Here is a 23367-nt window from a genome sequence, read left to right on the forward strand (position 1 = left end):
TTAGTAAAACCTATAATGTTATACCAGATCTTTTGGGGGAATTGCGGGATGCATTTTGGTGCATTTGACCTGGACGTGCGCACCTAAGGATCCTTAAAATAAATATCAAGGTAAAATCCCTTTTCCCCTTCTAACCGTGTTTGACTCTTGATTTTAAGACCAGGATAAGGCATCACCAGCATGAGTTTATGAAAAGCAGGTCCTGCTTGACCAACCTGATCTCCTTTTATGACAATGTGATCCACTTAGTAGATGAGGGAAAATCTGGGGATGTTGTCTATCCAGACTTCAGGAGAGCATTTGAAACTGTCTCCTGCATCACTGTCCTGGAGAAACTGGCTGCTCATGGCTTGGATGGGTGGACTCTTCACTGAATAAAACTGGCTGGATGGCCAGGCCCAGAGAGTGTTGGTAAATAGAAATAAATCCAGCTGGTTGCTGGTGACTACTGGTGTTCCCCAGGGCTCAGTACTGGTGCCAGTTCTGTTTCACATCTTCATTGATGATTTGGATGAGCAGATTGAGTGCATCCTCAGTAAGCTCACAGATGACACCAAGCTAGGTGGGAGTGTTGATCTGCTGGAAGGCAGGAAGGCCCTGGATTGATAGGCTGAGAACAGTCTTGTGGGGTCAAGTAAGGTGTACCAAGTGCTGGGTCCTTCACTTGGGTCAAAACAATCCCATGCATTGCTACAGGCTGGGGGAAGAGTGGCTGGAAAAGGATCTGGAGGGGCTGTTCCACAGCCAGCTGAACACGATCCAGCAATGTGCCCAGGTGGCCAAGAAGGCCAATGGCATCCTGGTTTGTATCAGCAGCAGTGTGGCCAGCAGGACCAGGGCAGTGATTGACCCCTGTACTTGGCACTGGTGATAGCTGCACCTTGAGTCCTGTGTCTGGTTCCAGGCCCCACAATTCAGGAAGGACAATGAGGTGCTGGAGCATGTCCAGAGAAGGGCAACAGAGCTGGTGAAGGGTTTGGAGCAAATGTCTGATAAGGAACAGCTGAGGGAACTGGGATTGTTTAGTTTGGAGCAAAGGAGGCTCAAGGGTTACCTCACTGATCTCTACAACTACCAGAAAGGAGGCTGCAGTGAAGAGGGGGGTCGGTCTCTTCTGACATGTCTTGAGTGGTAGGACGAGAGGAAACAGCCTTAACTTGCACCAGGGGAGGGTCAGATTAGATATTAGAAAAAAATTACTCACTGAAAGGGTGGTCAGACCTTAGAATAAATTGTCCAGTGAGGTGGTGGGGTCAGTCTCTGGAAGTGTTCAAGAGGTGTCTGGATGTGGCACTTGGGGATATGGTTTAGGGGTGATTATGGTAGTGCTAGGTTGACACCTGGACTCAGATGATCAGACCTCTTCCAACCTTGACGATTGTGTGATTCTGCCCCACCTCACCACTGCCAGCTCTCAAAGGTTGGAAGGAAAGTGTTTCCTCACAAGAAACTTCTTGCCAGACCCTACTGGAGCTGTGCTGCTGGGCCCTGCTGTGCTTAGAGCTGCCTTTAGAACCTGTGAAAAGGAAGTAAGACCCTTTTCTTCTCCCATCTTTCTTAAAGGAATTTCTCAGAGAAGTTAAAGCAGTTTGGTGTCACAAATTCTTCATTTTCTGCCAAATTAAAATGGAATATTATGTGCCTCTTCCAGCATTTCCTTCACCACCAGTCCAAGGGCTGGTCAGAAAACCAACTTGTGCACTGCTGTGCAAAAGCCTCTGTGCTGATCATATCCTCCAGTACAAAGGTACAGGGTGCAATCTCAGACTGCTTTACTGTCCCCCATTTGAGAATGCCAGTCTCAGAGGGTGCTGAGTATTTTCTTCAAATACTTAACACACTCTTCTGCATCACCTTCTCCTCAAAAAGGAACCTTCTGTAAGCTCAAGGTGGACCCACTGCTGTCATTCACAAGTAGAACATGTTTGCTCTGGAAGGTCTAAGATAGAGAAACCTCAGATGTAAAATTCTTCTTCATTAACTGGTGAAGCTGGGCAAACACTATCATCCAGAGAATATGAAGCTGCTCTCAGCGCCTGTTTGTGCTGCTTGGAGGGAGATGCTGAGATGAAAGAGCTGGAAGACCATTCTGAAAGAGAAGGCAGTGAACCATCAACCGACTCAAGGGTATTGCACATGGCTGATACAGGCCTTCCACTGGTGGCTGCCTGTTTAGCCCTACTGACAGTTTGTTTCTGTGATGGAAGAGAGTCTTCCAACTCACTGCAAAATCCATTAAGGGCAGAGTATGCAGACACCACAGACAGGTCTGAGAAGGACAGCTTCATCCCTGTGTCCACATCAGTCTCTTGGGCACCCTCCAAGTCATCAATGTTCAGCTTGGGGCTGCATTTCCATGTTTTTAACCTGGTTGCAGGTGACCCAGTATTTAAAAACTGAAATGGTTCACTGAAATGAAATGTCTCTGATGCTGAAGAGGAGTTCACTGTGGGCAAGCAGAACAGAGACTTGCTTCGTTGAAATGACCAAGAAATGCTGGAGGCACTCCTGGATCTGCGTGTGAAGTCTCCTTGATCACTGTGTCTCAAGTCCTGCTGGGAGAAACCAAGATAATGACCAAGGCCATTTGTGTGATGTACCTTTTTTTTACCCATTTCTTGCGGCTGTTCAGAGACAGATCGGTGGCTCTGAGGAAGAAAGGCTGGCAGAGTGGTGAAGTGGGAATCTGTTGACATAGATGGATACGGTTGCTTCTTCTGCTTTGCAGACTTCCTACACCAACTGTGTGCTTGCTGCAGCGGGGAGAGGGAGAAAAGAAGATCACATTAATACAGAATTGGCAGTTTTACAACCCTAAGTCTCCATTGCTGAGTTGTTACTGCAAATAATTACGAAGCAGACTTCAGTCAGTATGCCTGCAGCAAATGTTTCACTGCAATAACAAAGACAAACCACCCTGCCAAAATCCCAAATATTTACATAAGGAGCCTTGAAGACAACAAGAATAAATGGTAGAGAAGCCTTGCCTTGTGGGCTGAATTACACTAGCTTGAATTTCTCACTTCCTATTGACTTGTTGAGATTCATTCATATTCTGTCTTCCAACATTACTACCTTAGTGGATAGCTTAAGAACAAAAATAAAGAAATAGAAGAAATATATAATTATAATTTCTCATTTCTTCCTTACTTTTTTTTGTTTTGTCCTCTTTTGAAACATCAGAAAGCCTTCAGCAAGCAAGCTCATTCTGTCTTCTCAATGGGAATTTACTACTTCTTTCAACTCTTTCACACTTTCCTTCTTACCTAGTTAGCTCTATTAACTATCTCACAGTGACACTACAGACGCACATTCAATTTGCTTGTAGACACCTAGACTGAAGACCTAAACTGATGATTATGATCCAAATCTGGACCTGAATCTCAGTCCTAGGGCAGGATTCAGTTGCCTACCCATCAGATACTCAAGTATTTGAACAGGGAAAGCAGCTGCGACAAATGGTGAGCCAACATCCTTCTCAAGAAGGAGCTGGAGCCAGGTGGCTTTCCTATGGAATTAGACACTGATGGCTGGGTAACCAAAACTGTGCTTGAGAAATCGTAAAGTTTTTCACCTTCCCACTTATTTCAGTGAGGCTTTTAGAAATTCCCCTTTCAAAAAGTTTAATTAAAAGTCTTCTTACAGGAGTTTCTCACATAATACAAAGCGCTTGATCTCTGCCCCAAAAGGGACAGGAACTAATGGGGAAAAGTGCAAGACCATAGTCTTGAGAATAAACAATTATCTCAGCTATGGGACTTGTCAGTTAGAAACAAGAGAGGAGAAAGAACTGGATATCCTGATCTCTTTCTGCTATTAAAGCAACAAGGCTGTGACAACATGGTACTGGGCAGTCTAAAGTGAGTTATAAAAGCACTGTGGACAACTCTGCTACAGCCTCATCCAGAATGCTGCACATGATTCCAATCACACCTATGTGAAAAAGAATAATTGTGAAGTGAAAAAGATGGAGCCACAGGAAAAAAAAAAAATAAGATGAACTATCTATTAAAAAAACTCAACCACAAACTAATAAAAGGTTTCTAATAACAACAGAAGAAGAGTCTTCTGGGGCAAGTAATGGATAAAGACAGAGCTTGTTCATTTTACCAAAGAGATTATATGACATGACAGAAAGAGCTGAGACTTGGCAACCAAGGAGGTTCTTTGTATCCAGTCTCATACATTGATGCTTCTAACATCTTGCTAGTGCACATCACATTGTCTTAGTGACCCAGATCTGTCATAGCCATCTTCTGGTTTTTATTGAAGTGATTTTATGGGCAAAAAAAGGATTTTCACATCTGTAAAAAATGCTTTGCTCATCCATGATCTCTTACTAGAGATTATAGGACAGCCAAACCATAGAAGTTCATTTAGATGCTGTAGATGAGTAAATATACATATGTATACTATATATATATAATGAGGTGTGGTAATTCACAACCTATTTCTGTGTAATATAGTAAGCTGTTTCCCTTAATGTCATAAAGAATTATATGAATGAAGAAACTGAGGACAAAAGAGTCAAATGTAATGAGTCAGCTGTCAACAAATCAATATTGCCAGAAATCACACTGGACCTCTACACATAACTTTATTTTATTAGTGCAATATGTGAGCCAGTTTGTTTAAAAATTACTCTGCAAGATAAAAGGCTTGTCCATGAAGAAAATACCAGCTGTTCCTTAACAAAAGACTTTTTTGGATAATGCAGATAAAAGAATTTGACATGCTGAAAGTCCACAAACAGGTCACTGCACTCTTTTGATGTTTTTGACCAAGAAAACACTCCTCATTATATTTTGTCAGCATTAACCAAAGGTACAATATTTTTTCTCAGCAGTAGCTCTGAGATACACTACATGAACTCAACCACCATGCTCAGTGAATCAACCAAAGCACCTTCAGAACATTTCTACTTCTCAGAAAGAAAACAAAGGATTGCCTCACCATATCTTATTTTTATGCTATACTTGTGTTTTTGGAGATTTAAGTTGACAATCTGGCAGATCAAGCATCCACAGAAACCAAGGATCCAAGCAAGTGCGGTCTCCCTGTTTGTGAAAAGGATGGGACCACTGGTAGCAACTTGGACAAAACTGCAGCTGAAAACATAAGGCTTTTGGGAATAGATCTGTCCTTGCACTGCAGAGAGTTCTGGGGCCAGTACAAAAGCCTTGCCTTTACCTCGTGCAGGCCGTACCACCTGTCTACCACACCTTTGTCAGGCAGAGCCCAAAGACATCGTGAATAGGATTTAGCTGTCCAGTTAATACAGCCAGTGGGGTCTGGAGAACAATTCAACTTTCCCTGAAAAAATTCTTGTGTCTGGTTGGTTAGCTGAATAGCTTTCTGTGTCCTTGGGCTGTACTGAGTAGACACCCATCAACTACAGTCAGAACACAGACTGTAGCTGACAATCTACTTTAGGTATGACATTACTTTTAGGGTTTTGCTATTTTAAACTTTTTTTTCCTAGTTCTTTTAATGTTCCTGCAGACAGACAGAGGCATTTCATTTTATACAAGGTATTTGCTGTTAATCTTGCTCCTGGGTCAAAGCTCCTGGTCAAGTCCAGTTGGCCTGGCAGGAGGTAACGGTGGATGGTGAGGAGAAGGGAGCAAGCACAGCCTGCCCCCAGAATGCCTGCCTGCAGGGCAGGTCAAGTGACATCTCTAATACAGCTTATTTCTGAACAGCTCTGTTTATAGGAGGAACTGCTCACTTTGATAATTTTTTTTTAGATGAGCTAAGATTTAGAAGACCTATTTTCCAATGCTGCTCTTCATTATATGGGCAGAAATGGGGAATAATGGGGAGATATTATTTTAATACTTTCATCTTAAAGCAATGTAACCGACGACTTTCCTGGCTGTGAGAACACCAGACAGTACAAGCAGCAGTAGTGTACTACAGGTAGAACACTGTACTACGGGGACCATGTCAGAAGCTCCATCCCATGAAATACTAGTGAATAAAGATTACAGGCTAATCCTGCATTGTAGAGAACTGGATTATGTGGACTAATAAGACTTTTCTATATCTGCATTCTCTAACTTGCCAGAGATCACAGAGAGGATTCAATTATTTAGCCAGGATTAAAAGTCAGGCAAAACTAGCTCCTAGTTCCAGCCAAGGCCATTGACTGTGCTCTCCTGTGCCACCCTGGCACAGCACACCAAGTGCTGCACGCAGCCTGTACGCTCATGTGACCGCTCCTCTTCACTTTTCTGAGGAGGCTTCTCTGCCTCCTTAATCCTGCCATTGCCTTTAAAAACAGTTGCATCTTTTCTGAATTCTTTTCTCCAAGTCCTCATCATCAGCCTTCTCAGAGCTTGCTAACGCTCTCGGCATTGCCTGTTGCCTCCCTGCTGCCTGGCAGAGCCCTGCCTGGTACAGCCATGCTGCCTGTTATAGGCACAAGCACCAGAGAGATGCCAGAGAGGGCGTCAGTCATCTGAGAGGACAAAAACACGATCCAAAGTGACACGTTGATTTTGATCCAAACTCCAAACGCAGGGAGGTAGATTTGTCAGACCTTGCCACAAAGATGCACAGCAAACTCGGCCACTGACTGAACAGATTAGCTCTCTCACAGAACACATTTTTTCATCTGGCGCTAATCTGCTGCTCATTTATAATCTCTGCACAAATCTTTGTGAAGCCTGGAGGGATTTAGAGTCTTTGTGTTTTACAATGGGCTGCAGAAGAATTTCATGATGAATATCCGGGAATGCCATAAACAACTTGGGGCAAACCTTTCAGAAGTGCACTTTCAATTTGGGCTGTTGAGACCAAACAGAAAAAATCCATGAGTGCTGCTGCAGTCTATTTTAAGTTATATGCTTTTTAAGAAAGCAGATAGAGATCTCCTTAAGCATTATCTGCATTAAGAACTGCCAGCAAGGCTTTGCTGAGGTCAGGACCCAGCCAGCACAGCAATGACATCACCATCTCGAGCCCAGATTTTGCCTGCCTTGCTCAACAGGAGTGGGATGGTGTTTGTTTAATTGTATTAAAACCAGAGGAATTGATCCAGGAAAAAAAAAATCAACACAAGAAAAAGTCGCAGTGATTAGTCCTCAGTAGCATCATAATAACTCTTACTTGAAAGGCAAAATGTAGTCAGAAGCACAGCATACCAAAAAGGCAAAATGCACACATTTGATTTAAAATGGAATCTCTTTGAAAAAAGTGGCTTGTAGTGTGTTTACAAAACTAGAAAATTTGAGTGCTTTGTAGCAAAAAACCTATTTATTCTCAAGAATTTTTGCTGGGTGTAAAGAGTCACAGGAGATCCTAGAATGCCATGGAACTTAACTGGACTAACAGAAAAAATAAAGTACCTTAGGTTGAAGAAAAACAAGTTAAAAATCTCTCATATGAGTTAGTGACTGATTCTCTGTGCTCCCCCAAAACCCAGCCATTAGCATTAAGAACAACCAAACACCTATGTCACAAAAAGGAAAGGAAGAATAGACTAAAATACTTTGAAAAAAAGGAGACTAGTATTAGATTTACAGATTAATTATATCAGCTTAAGGTACCTCCCTTGACTGAGCTGATTTTTGCTCCAAAAGTGTGTCCTTTCCACCAATTTCATAGGAAATTAATATAATTTTTGTAAAGGTGCCCTGTACGCATCCGTGCTTGTTGTAAGATATAGAATGGTTTAGATTGGAAGAGGCTTTAAAGATTGTATAGCTCCAAACCCCTGCCATGGGCTGGGACACCTTCTACTAGACCAGGCTGCTCAAAGCCCAATCCAGCCTGGCCTTGCACACTTCCAGGGATGGGACATTCACAATTTCTCTGGGCAACCTGAGCCAGTGGATGCTTTTATTTCCTTTCTTCCTCTTTGTACTCAATTCTGCTCTATCTGCACTATTAATTCAGCAAGCTTAAAGGTTTTTCTTACCTCCGTTTTCCTTCCTGCAGACGAAAGAGTTTTCCACAAAAGTACCCTTTCTTTGCCTGTTTTTGTCCTTTTGCCTTCTCTGACTCTGCTTCAGTTGCCTTTCTTTCTCTTTTCCACTTGTATCTAACTGTAGGTACTCCAGTCTGTGGGAGTGGGACTGCATTTTCTTTCCTTTATCTCCCAGAGTCTGTTCTTTGTGATGCTTTGAGTAACAGGGGTGAGATGATTTCACTGCATTTAAGACTACAGGTGTACATTGTATCACCCAGTCTGACCTTTGTTAAACATTTTACAAATCATTTAAGCCATTTCTTTACAGAGCATGTTGACACTTTGGGCAGACTAAAGCATTTTCGTTTTCAGGATACTAAATAACTCTATGCTTCCATCAGGGACATGACAGAGGTGCCACAAAGTCCAGGCCCCATACCTAAAATGATGGCAGATTGACTAAGGCTTCTAGAATATTTACACACTTGATCAAGGTCATATGAATGCTAGACAGCCATCAAGCATTGATGGCCAACTGGAAAACAGGGGAAGGAGAAGCAACACTGCCTTGTGGTGGACAGGAAAGGCAGAGCTAGGTGAAGTCTGGAATGGTTTGGTGGGTCAGCTGAAGTACGTGCAACCATGACCACACCGATCCATGTCCTAAAGCTCTCAATGGAAAAACAACTAGACCCTGAGACTCCAAGATTTGCCTCTCCTTGGCCAAGATAAATTTGAGGGCAAACCATTCTTCATGCTGCACAGGAGAGTAAAATGTTTCTTTTAGTCTCAGCTGGGGCTGGGGAAGAAAAGCTTTCTCCAATCCTCATATCTTGTATTTATTTTGACCTCATCAGCTCAGTAACATCCACCCATGCCCATATATCTAAGACAAGGTATTTTCTGCATTGTCTAAGTCCTCTTGTGGCAGCTCCTTGCTTCAGCTGTGCCACTACCTCTGCTCCTAAAACACGATACCACTTCTCAACTCAAGATTACAGTTGCCCTGTACAGATAAGAACATTGGCCGATTAATTCAGCAAATCAGCTAAAAAAAGAATCCCTCTACCTCCTCATAAGCTGTGATCTGCTAACATTTACAGTGTTATTTCAAGGATGCCTTATAAAGCAACACTAGGCAGAAAACAGCCACCTCATAAACTGCACAGAACCTCTCTGGCATGTAAAACAGCAGCAGGTCCTATGCTTAAGTGCTGAGTCTCTACCTAGGCAAGATACTAATTTTACTGCTGTCCATCCTCCTCCTGGGTATGTCTGCATGTTCCATCTCAGGCAGAGTGGCTAGGAAATCCTGCCAAAATATTATTTTACTTTTCCTACCCAATCCAGAGATGTTCTCATAATTTAAAGAAGCCATCTGTGCACTTTGTACTCTCTGCTCACTATCCTTGCTTCAAAAACGTGCATGGCCAAGCCAGTCCAATCAGTAATTAACCTTTCCTGCTTCCCACATTGCACTGCCAGGAGTGCAAGTTCATTAGCACTTCATCTGTCTCTGTGTGGATTACGCCCAGAGGCAGCCAAGAATCTGGACAAGACCTACAAATCCGGCAGTATATTCAGTATATCAGTACATGGTAAATTCTTAGCTACATTATTTACATATTCTTCCCACTGCTCTCGTAAGCGCTCCCCAGAGCTCCTGCTTCCGGGCTTAGCTCTGGTGAAGCACTGTGGGTGTCTTCCCACAGGATGCAATCATGTTCCTAAGCCTTGCTCCTGCTCCAGTGAACCCTTTGCCTCAGCTGTTACATAGCTGCACCCTCGGACCAATTTGCCAACGTGTAAAAGCTACTGTGACAAAATAATTCTGAAGGGCTTGCCTGCAAATGAAGGAATAGTTTCTTGGCATTAAACAGATTTATCTTATCCATGAATAACTTTGTTTTCTCTTGAACTGACTTTATCTAAGCCCTTTGATAATTGCATTTGCAAAATGGATTAAGAACATGGATCAATCTGTCTGGCAAGTATCCAAGTCCCTGTCAAGAAAAGCAAGAGGTCACATCTCGTTAGCCTAAACATGGAAGAATACTCAAACCTCAAGCTCTGCCTGCAATTTAATAGGGATATCAATCTACCATTTTTGGTACAAGTATAATTTTTAAAAGGTGCAATATCTGTATAAAGTAAACAAAAACATTCTGATGATTAGTAAGTACCAACTGATATGATATGCAGGCTGAAAAATACTGAGAGGTCATTGTTTAAGCTTATATAACTGGAAAGACATGAAAGTTACTGTCAATGCTGTGGCATGGATAATACTGCTAATAGCAATTCTCTGTGAGAAGTCAAAATGTAGTCCTGTTACTTTCAGGGGTTAGATACTATAATTGTTTTGAAATTAGAATGAATGAAAAGAATACGAGGAGTCTGTGGATCACCAAATCTGGTGTTTCCTATAACCCATGCTCTATCATCTCCTCTCCCTAAGTGACCATCCTGCCTTTAATTAAGGTATTAACCTGCTTGCACCTGCTGGGTGGCTGTTCTGTAATTAGCTATCAATATGTACTAAAATCTATTTATTGGTAAGTTCTTGTTCCTGTGTCAGAACAGTCATTTAGTGAAACAGCCTTCTCCTGTTCCTGCTGTTTACCTTGTGGTCTGTCTTCCAGTCAGAGCCCCCTTCAGACTTACTTTGGTTGGGCTCAGGTGACCCTACTCTACCAGCTTCCCATTGTAAGACAGTCTCTTCATTCCTCTGCACAGGGTGAGAGCCCTCCCCTGTCCTTGCACCTTTCTGAGGTCACCCTTCTGGAGTCCAGAGCTGAAGACAGGTGAGGCCCTTGGGACCCTGTGCAATGGCACAAACACTTCCCATGCTTCCTACAGAATAGTAACTCTGACACACCAGAGATGGCAATTTTTTTTTCATCGTCATGTTGCACTGGTGGCTGCAGGTATCTGAGTAACAAGGTATCTTCCCTGTGATTGAGCTGTACAGCTCCACTTCTGATTGTATAGACTTGCTTAAAACCCATATACCAGGACCTAGTTTTATGACTTTACAATGGCGTAAGTTAGTTCCAAAGTTTCTGTTTCCCTCCACTTTGCACATACTAAACTTCTTTTGCTTCACCACATTTCCAAAGTGATGAATTCCGTTTCTGCAACTTCATTCTCATTTGCCATTTTGTCCTCCTGTTCAGAATCATCGTCCTCACAGAAAACAGAAATGAAGATCAATTGTACTTGCAGGCCATACTTAGGCAGTTTCTGCTCTTCTCTTTTTGTACATATGGCTAAAATCTTATTCTGATTTCCTTTGCTCAGCAAGTCTCACTTTACCTCTGTACTGCCTAGCACTTGTTACTTCTGAAAATTTGCTGGGTTTAAACCAGAAGCCCTATTTAAAAGCCCTATTTTTTGTTTTTACCCTTCCCTTCAATTTACTTGAAAACGGTGTAAGGTCCTATAAACCAAAGTTATACCGCATAGCAGAAACCTTCTGAGAAAGAACAGGGAAAAGAGGACATAAGTGACAGTGGTTGCTGTGTATAAGTTTGGTGATGACTCCCGTCAGCTTCATTTTGTAACTTATCTCAGGCTAACACAGAAATTATTGAAGCGCAATCTGTAACCCTGACAAATTGGTGTCTTGCCAGATGGGCAAGGAAGCTGCCCTTCTCAGCTCTTTACATGTGTTATTTAGCTCTCGCATGTGATTTCTCTGAGGGTGGCATCTGCAAAGCAACATCAAAAGGTTCCATTACCTCCTGGATGTGACTCACCAGAGCACAGATGTCCTGTGTGCCTGGATTTTCAGTCTGAGGAACTACAAACCCAGGGGCACTGTGCTACAGAGGGTTGTACACACCCCTCTGCATGCTGGGAAGTCTGTACAGTGGAAGGATGGCACCCACAATGCTTCTTCCACAGCAACAAGGTCAGACAACTGGACAAGCCACATGAATGAAATCCACTCCAAAAGAAAACCCTTTGAATTCTGAACAATAGCCTCGTAAAGGTGAGGGACTGTGTTCCTTGATTTGAATGTAAGCAGCAATAAACAACTCTGCAGTGCAAAAATGCACATTAACCTGGCTCTGGATTGCCACAGATACCCCTATGCAGGGCAGGCAGCTATTAAGAGCTTGCTGCTTATCCTTTAATCTCCCTTGGATGTGGTGTGGTGGAGCAGAGCATGCTGATATATTGCCCAGATATGGTGCCTACAGATGTCCTAACAAACAAACTCTCAGCATTCGGATATGAGCACTTGAGATTAGTTCAAAAAGAGAGTCTGTGGGAATGTCTCTCAGTCTGCTCTTCAGGGCACATTTCTTTTCCTTCATCACCTCTCTCTTCATCCTGATAATCACTGTGCAAAAGAGAGATGCAGTTTGTCACCCAGTGATGCTAGAAAATAATGAGTACCATCAGGAGTTTAGCTTGTCTTCCATGAAAGCCTCATAACTGAGGGCTATTTTAAAACTCCCTGTCAGTTCTGTGCCCATACTTCTTATAAAACTACACTCACCAGCCATGATTTCTCCACTTGGGCTCATAATTCCTTCTGTCCTCATTTTTTTAAACAGCTATCTCATCTCATCTCATCTCACATCACTCTTAGCATAAACTGAGGTTGAACTGATATCTGCATAACACTGCTTTTGTGATCAGTTACATAACACAGCAAGGGGTTTCAAGTTCTTTCTTCAGCTATATTGTCCTGTCCCTTTCTCCAAGGATAGAACAAAAAAACCAACCAACCAACCAACAAAAAAAAAGGCAACTGTCAATGCAGGTTAAGCTTTCCTGAACAAAACCAAGAAATGTGCTTCCATTTCCCTGTGTACTGAGCTTACCTGCAAAAGGATCCTATTTCCATCGTGGTCTTCTGTCTGCCACCTGCCTTCGCTGATGGGGCTGCAAGGGTTGGGCAAGAGAGGCACAAGCTGCCCCACATCTTTTACTCTGAACTCCAGCACGGCTGACTCTGTCCTCACTGGCACCTGGCCCTTTGGGAGTTTTTTTAAAGAAAACTGAATGTCTATTTCCATGTTAGAATAGACAGGAAAAACACAGAAGTCTGCTTTTTTCTGACACATTGGTCTTTTCAATATTAACTCATACAATTTCAAGATGTCCACAAAATTTTCATTCCTACAGTATATGGTGAAGCGGATCATTTCCTTCCCGTAGTGCACTGGGCGAATGGCCCAGAGAGGAGTCTCTGGAGCCAAAGTGTAGAAGTCTTGGCTGCATGGCATGTAAGGGAGGAATTTCCCATGCATTAGCTCTGTGTGGTGGTAATGCCATGGTGGCCGCTGAAAAGTTTCATGGAGCTGCAAGATCGGTTCTTCTCCATACTCCTCCTGCAGGAACAGAATGACAGCAAGGGCTGGCTGAGAAACACCAGCCTTCACCGGCTTCCTGCGCTTCCTGGGCGCTCGTCTTTCTGAGACCCGAAACAGCTGCAGGTCTGGATGGATCCAGGCTAGAAGCTTATCGATGGCCTGCTGAAGTGTCTTGGATTCACCTGGGTCTGTGATAATATGTACACTAACAAGGAATGGGTCTTGTATGCCTTCCACAGAAAGTTCACCTGAAATATTAAAAAAAGTCCTTTAAGATTTGCAACCAAGTTGACAACACTTAGGTGATCCTTAAAGGAGAAACAGTCCACTCAGCCACAGTGGGCTTTTTTGTTTTCCATCTCTCTGAAGCTCCCTTGTAGTAAACAAACAAAAAGAAAGTACAGCGATATCGCATCCAGGAAAATAATCAGAAGCCAGAGAAAAGTTTCATCAAGCATGCCGTAAGAGCTGCTGTTTCTCTGAGATAGCATCCAAAAGATGCTACTTGACGAGCATTTCTGTGTAAGAAAGAGCTGTTCCATACAGTTGAGAGGTAGGAAAAACAAAAATACTGACCAACAGTGGGGTTATAAGGGACATTAATGATGTGCAGAATGATAAGGGTGGAGAGTCTTCATCCCACCTTGTTTCCATTTTTGCCAGTTGGCTCAGGGCATGGAAATCACACCACTGAACTCCACTCTATCACCCTGACACTGGAGTTTTACACACAGTTAAGTGTTTTGTATCCTGGAGGCAACTGTTCTAATAAGTAAGGCAATGTTTGTAGGGAAAGGAAATATCTTTTATTAGACCAACTGATACAGCAGGTAAAAAAAAAAGCAGACAAGCCTCCAGGCACACAGGTCCTTCTTTAGGAAAATATATTACTTGTCCCTACAAATCCTGCACTGGTTGTATCTTCAGACTATCAAGACTGTAATACTACTGCTTCAAGGTTTTCTTAAGATTAAGGAAGACTTTTAAAGGGAGGAGGCGCAAAAAAATTACACTTACTCAGGGGGAAAAAAGAAACCTTTACTTAGCCTTGGCAATGTTCACAGGGGCTCTATCTGTGTCCCTGAAACTTCTCTGATAGCCCAGCAGAGCAATGGCTGGTTGGAGGTCTGGGGAGAAATTGTTACTTCTGTTCTGCTGGAGTTACATGCCAATAAAGAGGCACGGTGATCCCAGACAGTTTAATAAATTAATCATGTAACCTTGATATTTTTGCTGAAATGGTTCCCCTTGTGCGGTATTCTGAAACCACCTCCATGTCTGAGACCCTGAACTTGGGCACAAAGCCTAAATGTGAGAAGCCTTAGAAAGGCTTCCCAAGCTTTTCATTGTGCAGATCACATTTAATAAGGGGATTGTCTCAAAGGCTATTTCCCCTCCTATTAGCAATCAGTACAAACCTCTCCCTTCTCCCTCCTGGCATTGGAACAACATTCTTGTGATACTTCACCAATTGCTTTAATGGAAAAGCAGCTTTATACGAGTAGTGTGTTTTAGTTGTCTTTCAATATAGAATAACTGCAAGACCCAGAGAAAATTTAGATGCAGCTGCATAGCTCTGCAGACAGAGATGACTGGTAAACATAACATCGGCCTCAATTTAGAAGCTGCAGAAAGACACGGTATGCAGAGCAAATAGCAAGAGTGCATCTTGCCTAGGGGAGATAAAGAAAAATCAAGTAAGTAATCAAAAATACAATTACAGCAGAGTTCTTGTATCTCTGCATGAAATGGGTGATGTGGAGTGACTTTGTCAGATGGCTAATGGAAGGAAAAAAAATTGAAGCAAAAAGAAAAACAGTGCCTCGTGGCAAGAGGCATTGCTGTGGCAATCATTACTGGCAGGTAATTCTTTGAGATACCCCCTGCGGGTAGTCACAGTGTGGGAGAAAGAAAAAGGGGTGTGGGGGGAGGTCCTCTCATGGTCCTCTACATTGGACAGCAGAACAGGAAAGAAAACAAATTGCAGAGGACAGTGACCTAATAAAACCTGAAAGAAAGTAATCACCATAACTACACAGTCATTCTTTTTCTAAGACTGGAATAGAAGATGTTCAGCTTTTTTCTCTCTCTGATTCCTTTGTTACACAAATACTATCAAAGCCTGCAACAAGTGACAGGCTTGATATTTATGCATATAAATGACTGCAGCTCTGAAAGAAGCCTGGGCACAACAATGTGAAGCAGAGAGCCATCGTTGCTGTCGGCTTCTTGCTCTGCATTAAAAAAAGAAAAATCCCCGAGCACGGCTTTTTTACCCTCTTGTTGCTCAGCATGGTGCATGGACACTCAACAGCTAAAGCATTTTTCAGAAGTGGAGCCTTGTGGGAGCCAGTGGCAGCATTAGTATTCTGCAGCCATCGCTGCCTGTGCCCATCAGCACCAGATGCTCGCAGAACCAGCCTCAGAGGCAGAGCACAAAGCCATCCTAGGAGCCAGAGTTATACAGAGCAGAGCAAATTATCTCTTCTTTTTGAGCTAGCAGCAACTGAGTGTAACAGATCAGTACAGAAAGAGCTTCAGTTCTATTTTATGTTAGCAAAGATGCTTTTACTGCACCACTTTTACATATTTTGTTATGTGGCTTCTGTGCTTCTAAAATGGCAGCCCTTTCTGTCTGGGGAAGAAAAAGAGAAACTTAAGCAGAAGTATGAGGCAAGGAGAAACTTTCCCTGAAATGACAATAAGTGGCAAATTGTTTCTATGTTGGTAACAAGTCTTTTTCCTTCATCTGACAAAGAAGGAGGGGAAACAACACCATTTCTCATGACACAGAACAATTTGCCCCAGGGGAAATTGTTACAGAAGCAAATGAAAGCTCTGCATATGTATTAGCCTTCCTGTGTTACTAGTTAATCCCACAGAAAATATCAAAATGCTGAGGCATCTATTTGAAAATAAGCTTCACAGTTCTCACAGCTATTACATTTTTTCTCTTCCTATGACAGAAGAGGATTAGGTCTCTTTGAGTTGGCAAAGCACTAACTTTGCTAAGAGGTAATTACTACCAGGACTGAAAGAGTATTTTACAATTCTAAACTTTTTACTCCTCTGCTAGGTAGTATTAACCACCCATGAGAGGTTAAAGCAGCCAGCCCAAATGCTGCGGAGCTGCTACACTTGACCTCTTAAAGCCGGGAGTGGAAGGTGGCCCTGATATTTTAGGATTGTATGGGTCCTTCTCTACATACTATTTTTATTTTGTTGCTGATGCAGTATTGCTGAGCAGAGATAAAAGAAAGTCCTGCAAAGCAGAATGGCAGTCCAGCCCTGTAGTTCTTCCTGCCCTCCTTTCCCTGCCCAGAAACCAGGACATTTTCATCAGCAAAACAATATGAAAGAAAGCAGTGGGTCCTGTCAAGTCTGCCTGTGCCAGCTACCTCATTTTGGTATGACTTCTCTGAAACTGAAGCTGCCTGGGCCTGGGGACAGACAGGACAGATACCTACCTGTCTATCCCAGTTGTCCACATCCCCTGCTGTGTGCATGGAGAGATGCAGCCACCTCTGAAAAACCTGTGGAGGATGATCTTGCCTTCCTCATTCTTTTCCTCCACTCTCACTCTGTAGGGAACAGCAGCACCTGCACAGGACAACCCTCTTGGCATCCAGAGCTGCCTGGCTGGATGGCTATGAGCTGGTGAAACGTGTAGAGGAGATCTGATGAGGAGCAGCTGATGGAGCTGGTGTTGTTCAGCCTAGAGAAAAGGAGGCTCATGGGAAACCTTATTACTCTCTACAGCTGCCTGAATGAGGGTGTAGCCAGGTGGGGGTCAGTCCCTCCAAAACGGCCTCAAGTTGATCCAGTGGAGGCTTAGACTGGATAGTAGGAACAATCTTTTCACCAAAAGGGTTGTCAAGCTTTGTAACAGGCTGCCCATGGAAGTGGTGGAGTTCCCATCCCAGGAGGTAATTAAAGGACATGTAGATGCGGCACACGGGGACAAGGTTTAGTGGTGGACTTGACAGTGCTGGGTTAATGGCTGGACTCGATGATCTTAAGAGGGCTTTTCCAACCTAAATGACTTCATGATTCTCTGATCTAGTGACACAAATATCCATGGGTGAAGTGAGAAGCAACGGGTTAAGTGGCTGGGGGGGCAGCCACCACCCCTGAGAGGTGCCAAAAGGACTCAGGTATCTGGTAACACCATTCTTGCTGCCTGGGAAGGCAGGGCTCTGGCCCAAGGCAGCTTCCTCTTTTACACCGTGACATACCCAGGCTGCATTCTCTCTGGAGGTGCCTTGAGCAAAGACCTATTCCTTCTCATGGCAGTGTTCCAACCACTTTTTTATTTCAGGAGGTCACCACCTTCAGCAGTCTTGATGAGATCTGATTTTTCAGGCTTCTCCAGTGGACTAAACTCATCCCATAATAAAGCTTAGGAAGGATATACATACCTGTCTCCCTGAAATGTCTCTCCTAAGCCTGTGTTGGTGAAACAAACCTAAAGACCTCTCAGACTTACCAGGAGATACTTAATGAAGAGTTACCTACAGAGTTAAGTAAACCTGGTAAGTATTGTAAGATAGGATTGAATTTGTAACAAAGTGAGATTTTAGGCAGACTGGTTTCTGGTTCCAGTTTGTGCATGTGAAAGAGCATTTCCAAACTGTGGCAGATATTTTCAATTTTCTAGCCACATACATTTGCAATCTTCTATCCAGGAAACTCAGAGGAAATATCAAACCAAAAATACTTGACAATACTTTTTTTTTTTTTTCTGACCAGCAATATTTCATTAAGAATCTGAACACTGGAACACTGGAATCTGAACACTGGAACACCAATTTCCATTTTTACCGCTGCAGCATGCTGCTTCATGGGAACCAACACCTGAACCTGTCTTATGCCATACAGACCAGATTCCTCTATTGCTACATTAGGCAGTAAGACTTCAAATTTCATTTGACCAAATTGCATGATGCAGTACCAGAGATGTAAATTGGGCAATGGGAGAGGTTCAGAGTGAATTTGCCAAGCCTCTGAACTGCAACTCCCATCAAGCAGTACTTCATTATCAAGAAATGACTGCTATTAGGAAGTAATGAAATAATTCAAAACCAAATGCTACAAAGCAGCATATTTTTTCACTGTTAATCAATCAAAATATTTCAACTGTGGGAATGTAAAATAATCCCAAACACTGTATAAATAATGTAAAAAAAAAAAAGGCACTATAATATTTCCAACCAAAATTTCCCAGGATTTCTGTTGCACAGAAAGTATGAGTATTTCCCTACTTCAATCACACTGCAAAACACAATGAAATGTCAAAACAACAGCATTGCTCAGTGAACGAGACCTTCAGATTTTATCTGAGTCCAAGGCCAGAGTGATCCTTTCAGGTGTACTAATTGAAAGGCTCATGGGCCGACATAAAATCAGAGGCTATTTTCATAAACAAGGAGCATCACTTTATGGGCAGCTGCAACAGAAGCAGTAACTGGAGACCTCTGGCAGCAGAACCCACCGGGTCGGTCATGCTTTGATGAATTATGCAGCATCAATAATCTTTTGAACAAGCAGGATGTGACAGATTCACCAGCTCCTCCATTCTCTTTCCCTGCTGTTTAATAGCATCTGACAAATGCAGGGCTGCTGGATAATGTGCTTCTCAGCCTGCCCTGCTTTGCACACCACCTTGAACTCAGAAACGATGCTCAGAAACAAGAAGAAAGGGGATATTCTGCACAGCACAGTGCCAAGAGGAGAAACCTCTTTCATGCTCCCCTCAGAGCAGCATTTTCTTGAGGAGCTGCAGTTGAATGTTCTACAATGCTCACTCCTCCATCCATGCTAAGAAAGTACAGACAATGCACAGAAGACCAGCATACAGACAAGCACAGCAAAATGGTCAATCTGCTCCTCCAGTCGCTGTAGAATAACAACAACAAAAAAAACCTGAGCAAAAATAAAGCTCAAAATTAAGCCCATCATCTGTCTGATGGAGATAAAAAGCCTCCTCTGGTACATTAATATGAACAGTCTTAGGAGGAGTCATTGCTCTTAGTGTACAGCACTGCAGCCAATCCTGAGGGAACCAATCTTGTCAACAACTGACACTTAATGCCCACAGAGGCCCTGCATGATCAAGCAAAGGCAATGGCAGATCTAAACGTGGTACCTTTGCTTCTGCAAATGCTCTGGTCTTCTCCATGAGCTCTTTATTTTGGCTGCCTGGTGTTCTCCTCCCTCAAAATACGCTGCTCGAACATTACATTACGCGGCTAAAAATAATCCAAATTTCAATTAAAAAACCCAATGACCTTATCATCTACTTAACCTCTGGAGAGCACTGAAGTCTTCAATACTCTCTTCAACCACAGATAAAGCCACTAATTTGCTGAAAAGCAAGAACCCCGGAATGCTGGTGTACTCATGCACCTTTATGGATATTCTTCTGGATGTAAACTGCTATAACTTCCCCTCTTCCCTCCCACACAGATCACCACAATTTGAGAGCTGTCTTGGTGTTTAAATCTGCACATGTATACATGCTGCAAAACAGATTCACATGATTTGGCATCTCCAGGCTGCCTTTACTGTTACAGCTGTCTCCTCTCAAAAGCTACAATCTACCTCCTTTTGCCCATGTGGGGCCTAGGTGGCTTCATCACACAGATATTAACTCCCACAGGAGACCCAAAACCAAGCAGAGAAACAGCAAGGTAATTTTATTTTGATATCCTCAGAAGCATTCCTGATCTGGGGCAAACAGCTGGCGATTGCCATTCTGTGCCTTTCACAAGAAGAAACAGCAATCCCTGAGTGGGGAACTGGAGCACGACAATGAGCTGCTGCTCGCAGAGAGTGCCACAGTGAGTTTGGTGGTGTTGGCACCCATGGGCCACCAGGGCAAGATGTGGGACCTCATGTAAACAGCCCATATTGATGCTAAATTCAGCCCAGTGGAGAAATACAGGGAAGGTGCGTTAATTATAAATGCCCAAGTATTACACTGATCTGTTTTATTGCTATTTTATATTGTACATAGAATTTAAAAAAAAAAGGTTGCCTTGCTTTTTAGGAGGGGGAGGGGAAGGAAGAGGGCCTGACATGCAAACAGAGAAAGCAGTATTCAGAATGGCTGCAGATTTGCTCTTCAGAAGAATTAAGTTCTGCGAAGATATACATCCTTCCCAATCATACAATCTTCCTACAGAAAGATAAGGATCGTAGTTCTTGGCAAGAACCCAGACACTGATATTTGGTATAAATACCAGATTCTGTAGAGAGTTGCAATGTGTAATTCAGTTACAAGTTGTGTGTATAATTCAATTACTAGGTAAATAAATTACTACACAATAAAACTCCCATCAGCAACCACTAGTAAATCAAAAGCTGTAAAAACTGCATCCAACACCATACTTTCTGAAGTCCTCTGATTATAGGCATTGTGTTTTCTTAAAATTCAACTCCTGTGAAAAGCTGAGATTCTCAAAAACATGGTTTTTATAAAAGGGCAGAAAGAACATTGCCTTAAGGAAAAAAAACCAACCAAGAAATGCTGCACACTTGAGCAGCTAACAAAATCAGTCCAACAATAAGCTGAATGCCGCACACAATGTACTCTAGTTAACTGAAAGTGTGATTTTATGACGGGCTTAAGACAACTTAAGTCTTTACTGCTGGCACTCTTCCCTCTACTATTCTCAGCTAAGTGTTTCCAGTGCTTCCCATGTGTCAGGTCTAGATGCAAGTTGAAAGAGCTTGCTGAACATACTGAAAAGAAGCTCTCAGACTTCAGGAATAATAAGGACTGTGTCTTCTGGTGGCAGTCAGAATACTAGTTTGGCTAAAAATGTTATTTTTCAGACAGGCCTCTTTTAATCAGTCTGTGCTGTTGCACAAATCCTCCTGGTATCACAAAGATGTGGCAGGGAAAGCCAGCCAGAGAGGAGGCAGAAGTCACACCAAAATATCTACACTCAAGACACAACCAAAGACATTATGGGATCAAACCCTGAGGCATGGCCGAGCATTGCCATGTTTGTGTCTCTGTAGACAATGAACAATATCAGCATTACAGCAAAGGACCCATTTGGACTTGGCAGTAGTGGAAAATTAGTCTGAATCTCATAATCCTTTCAGCTGACAGCAGCCTGTGGCTCAAAAGATCTACCCCTACCAGCTGATGGAAAGGGGAAGCAGGAACAGAAAGCATGCTTTGCTGTCCGTGCTCCATCCTGGTCCCCTACGATGGCAGCCAGGAGTCACCTAGTAAAAACTTCATGAACGTTTTATAAACTATAGATACAATTTTTTTCCTAAACTACTAACCAACAAATGTTGTACCAACAAAAACAAGGCAGGCAGAGGACATCTGCTGCTCTAGAATGTGGCACGCACTATTACCAAATGCCCCAGTTTCCACTGAGCGTGCATAAAAAAATGGTATTTATTTATTTTTAAAAGTTCCGATTAAAGAAAGTACCCCACGATAATGTACTATGGCCATGAGGAAACTAACTGTTGGCACTGGCAACATTTAGTAGAAACTGCCTTAACAGCTTCAGCCTTCACAAGTGTTTTGTTATTTGACTCGGTGACTCAGATGGCTTTTCCTGTTCTACCCCAACTAGTGCCTCTGAGTCAAGAGTTGCCATGGGACAGATTTATTTTTTTAGCTTCCCTCTTTGGGCTTTAACAATTCAGACAGACATAGCAACAATCTACAGATCATTCTCATCACTGTACCAGCTGAACTTACAGGGCCAAGATCTTTCCTGCAACCCATTTCTCAGGGTTAAAACACCCACTAAATGGCTGCCTAGCTCCTTGTGGTTTTCTGGGACAGCAGTAGTAACACTTCCACAGGGGGAGATTTAACCCACATCACCAAATAATCCAATTTAACTTTCTCTGACATATTTCCTGTAAGTTTTTACTAGAACTACATGGCACTCGATAGCTCAGTGTCTAGCAAAGATTTCCTATGCTTCTGAAATATGCTTGGATTATTAAAAATGAGGATGTATTTTGTTACATGGTTTTGGTTATGACTATGTGGGCTTAAAAAAAAGGAGCTAGAAAAACATTTACATTGTCATCCATACACATTACTCTTTCTTAATAACTAGTCCAGTTTTCATCCGCTGTATCTGTATGACAAGAAAAAAAACCCTGGATATGGTCAGAAAAGAGTATAGAAAACAACTACAAACAAGGTTTGGTAACTCTGGTCCAGTAACTGTTGAGGGTACACCTGCTCACCCTCAATACAGAGATCCCAAGCTAGTACTAAGCCAGTAGAAAGTAATTTAGCCATGGGACACACAGCTTGGTGCATGCTAAATGATCCCAAAGAGTGAAACACTGAATCTTACAAAAAACAGAGATACACATGCTACTCCAAGCCAGACAAATTTGAACAGGAACTTCAGTCTTTACAAGGTCAATGCCACTTGGAAAGCAAAAATCAAATCTAGGTTTGATTTCAAGTTACACATCCTTTTGTGCATGTCCTTACACATGACTGTGCCTCATCTCTAGAGCTGCTTTCCAATCTCAACTCCCTGTGGATCAGTACTGTACTTTTCTATTCTGTATGCAAGCATTTGGTCCTTCATCACGGTGGAATCTGACAACAAGCAGCTACAGAAACCTTTTGCACAGCCAAAGGCTTCTAGGTGGCACACAACAGTGACATTTTCCTTCTTCACTCTGCCACAGTAGGAAGTAGCATTGCATTTTATCCCTGGCATCCTAACATGAGCCAGGCAAGATATGTAGAAGATGTATTATATTTTCCACAGCTTTATTTTCCACAGGAGCTGACACTTCAGATTTCTTACTCTATAAAACACCTGAATTTGCAACACTGACAGATGCTGCAGGCTAAGACTCTACATGATTTGGGTCCAATTTCCTCTTGCATTTTTCCTCATACTTTAATTAGTCTGCTTTTTATAATAACACCTTCTGGAAATGCAGTATGATGCTAGCAAGCCTGCTGTAGATTGTTTTTATAATTGTATTTAATACAGCTCATTGCCAGCCATTGTAAAAGCATCTCTGTTCTCTATGGAAATAAGAAACAATATACTACAGTGTATCTTCGTATAGCAATAAAAGAATATAATTATATCCTCACACTCATTAAATTAT

The 23367-nt window shown here is 42.5% G+C and overlaps 1 protein-coding gene across 1 annotated transcript in view; it reads right to left on the reverse strand.

Moving 5' to 3' along the window:
* Window positions 1-226: 226 nt before the first annotated feature.
* The window catches only part of FAM124A (family with sequence similarity 124 member A), a 39448-nt gene continuing 16307 nt past the window's right edge, over window positions 227-23367 (reverse strand). The window contains exons 3-4 of the mRNA XM_032099710.1: window positions 12748-13487; window positions 227-2753 (exon numbers count right to left, since the gene is read on the reverse strand). Of these exons, the coding sequence (XP_031955601.1) occupies window positions 1956-2753; window positions 12748-13487 (1538 nt within the window). The 3' untranslated portion in view covers window positions 227-1955. The remainder of the gene's footprint in view (window positions 2754-12747; window positions 13488-23367) is intronic.

The sequence above is a fragment of the Corvus moneduloides genome, chromosome 2, assembly GCF_009650955.1.
Source record: "Corvus moneduloides isolate bCorMon1 chromosome 2, bCorMon1.pri, whole genome shotgun sequence".
Lineage (NCBI taxonomy): Eukaryota > Metazoa > Chordata > Aves > Passeriformes > Corvidae > Corvus > Corvus moneduloides.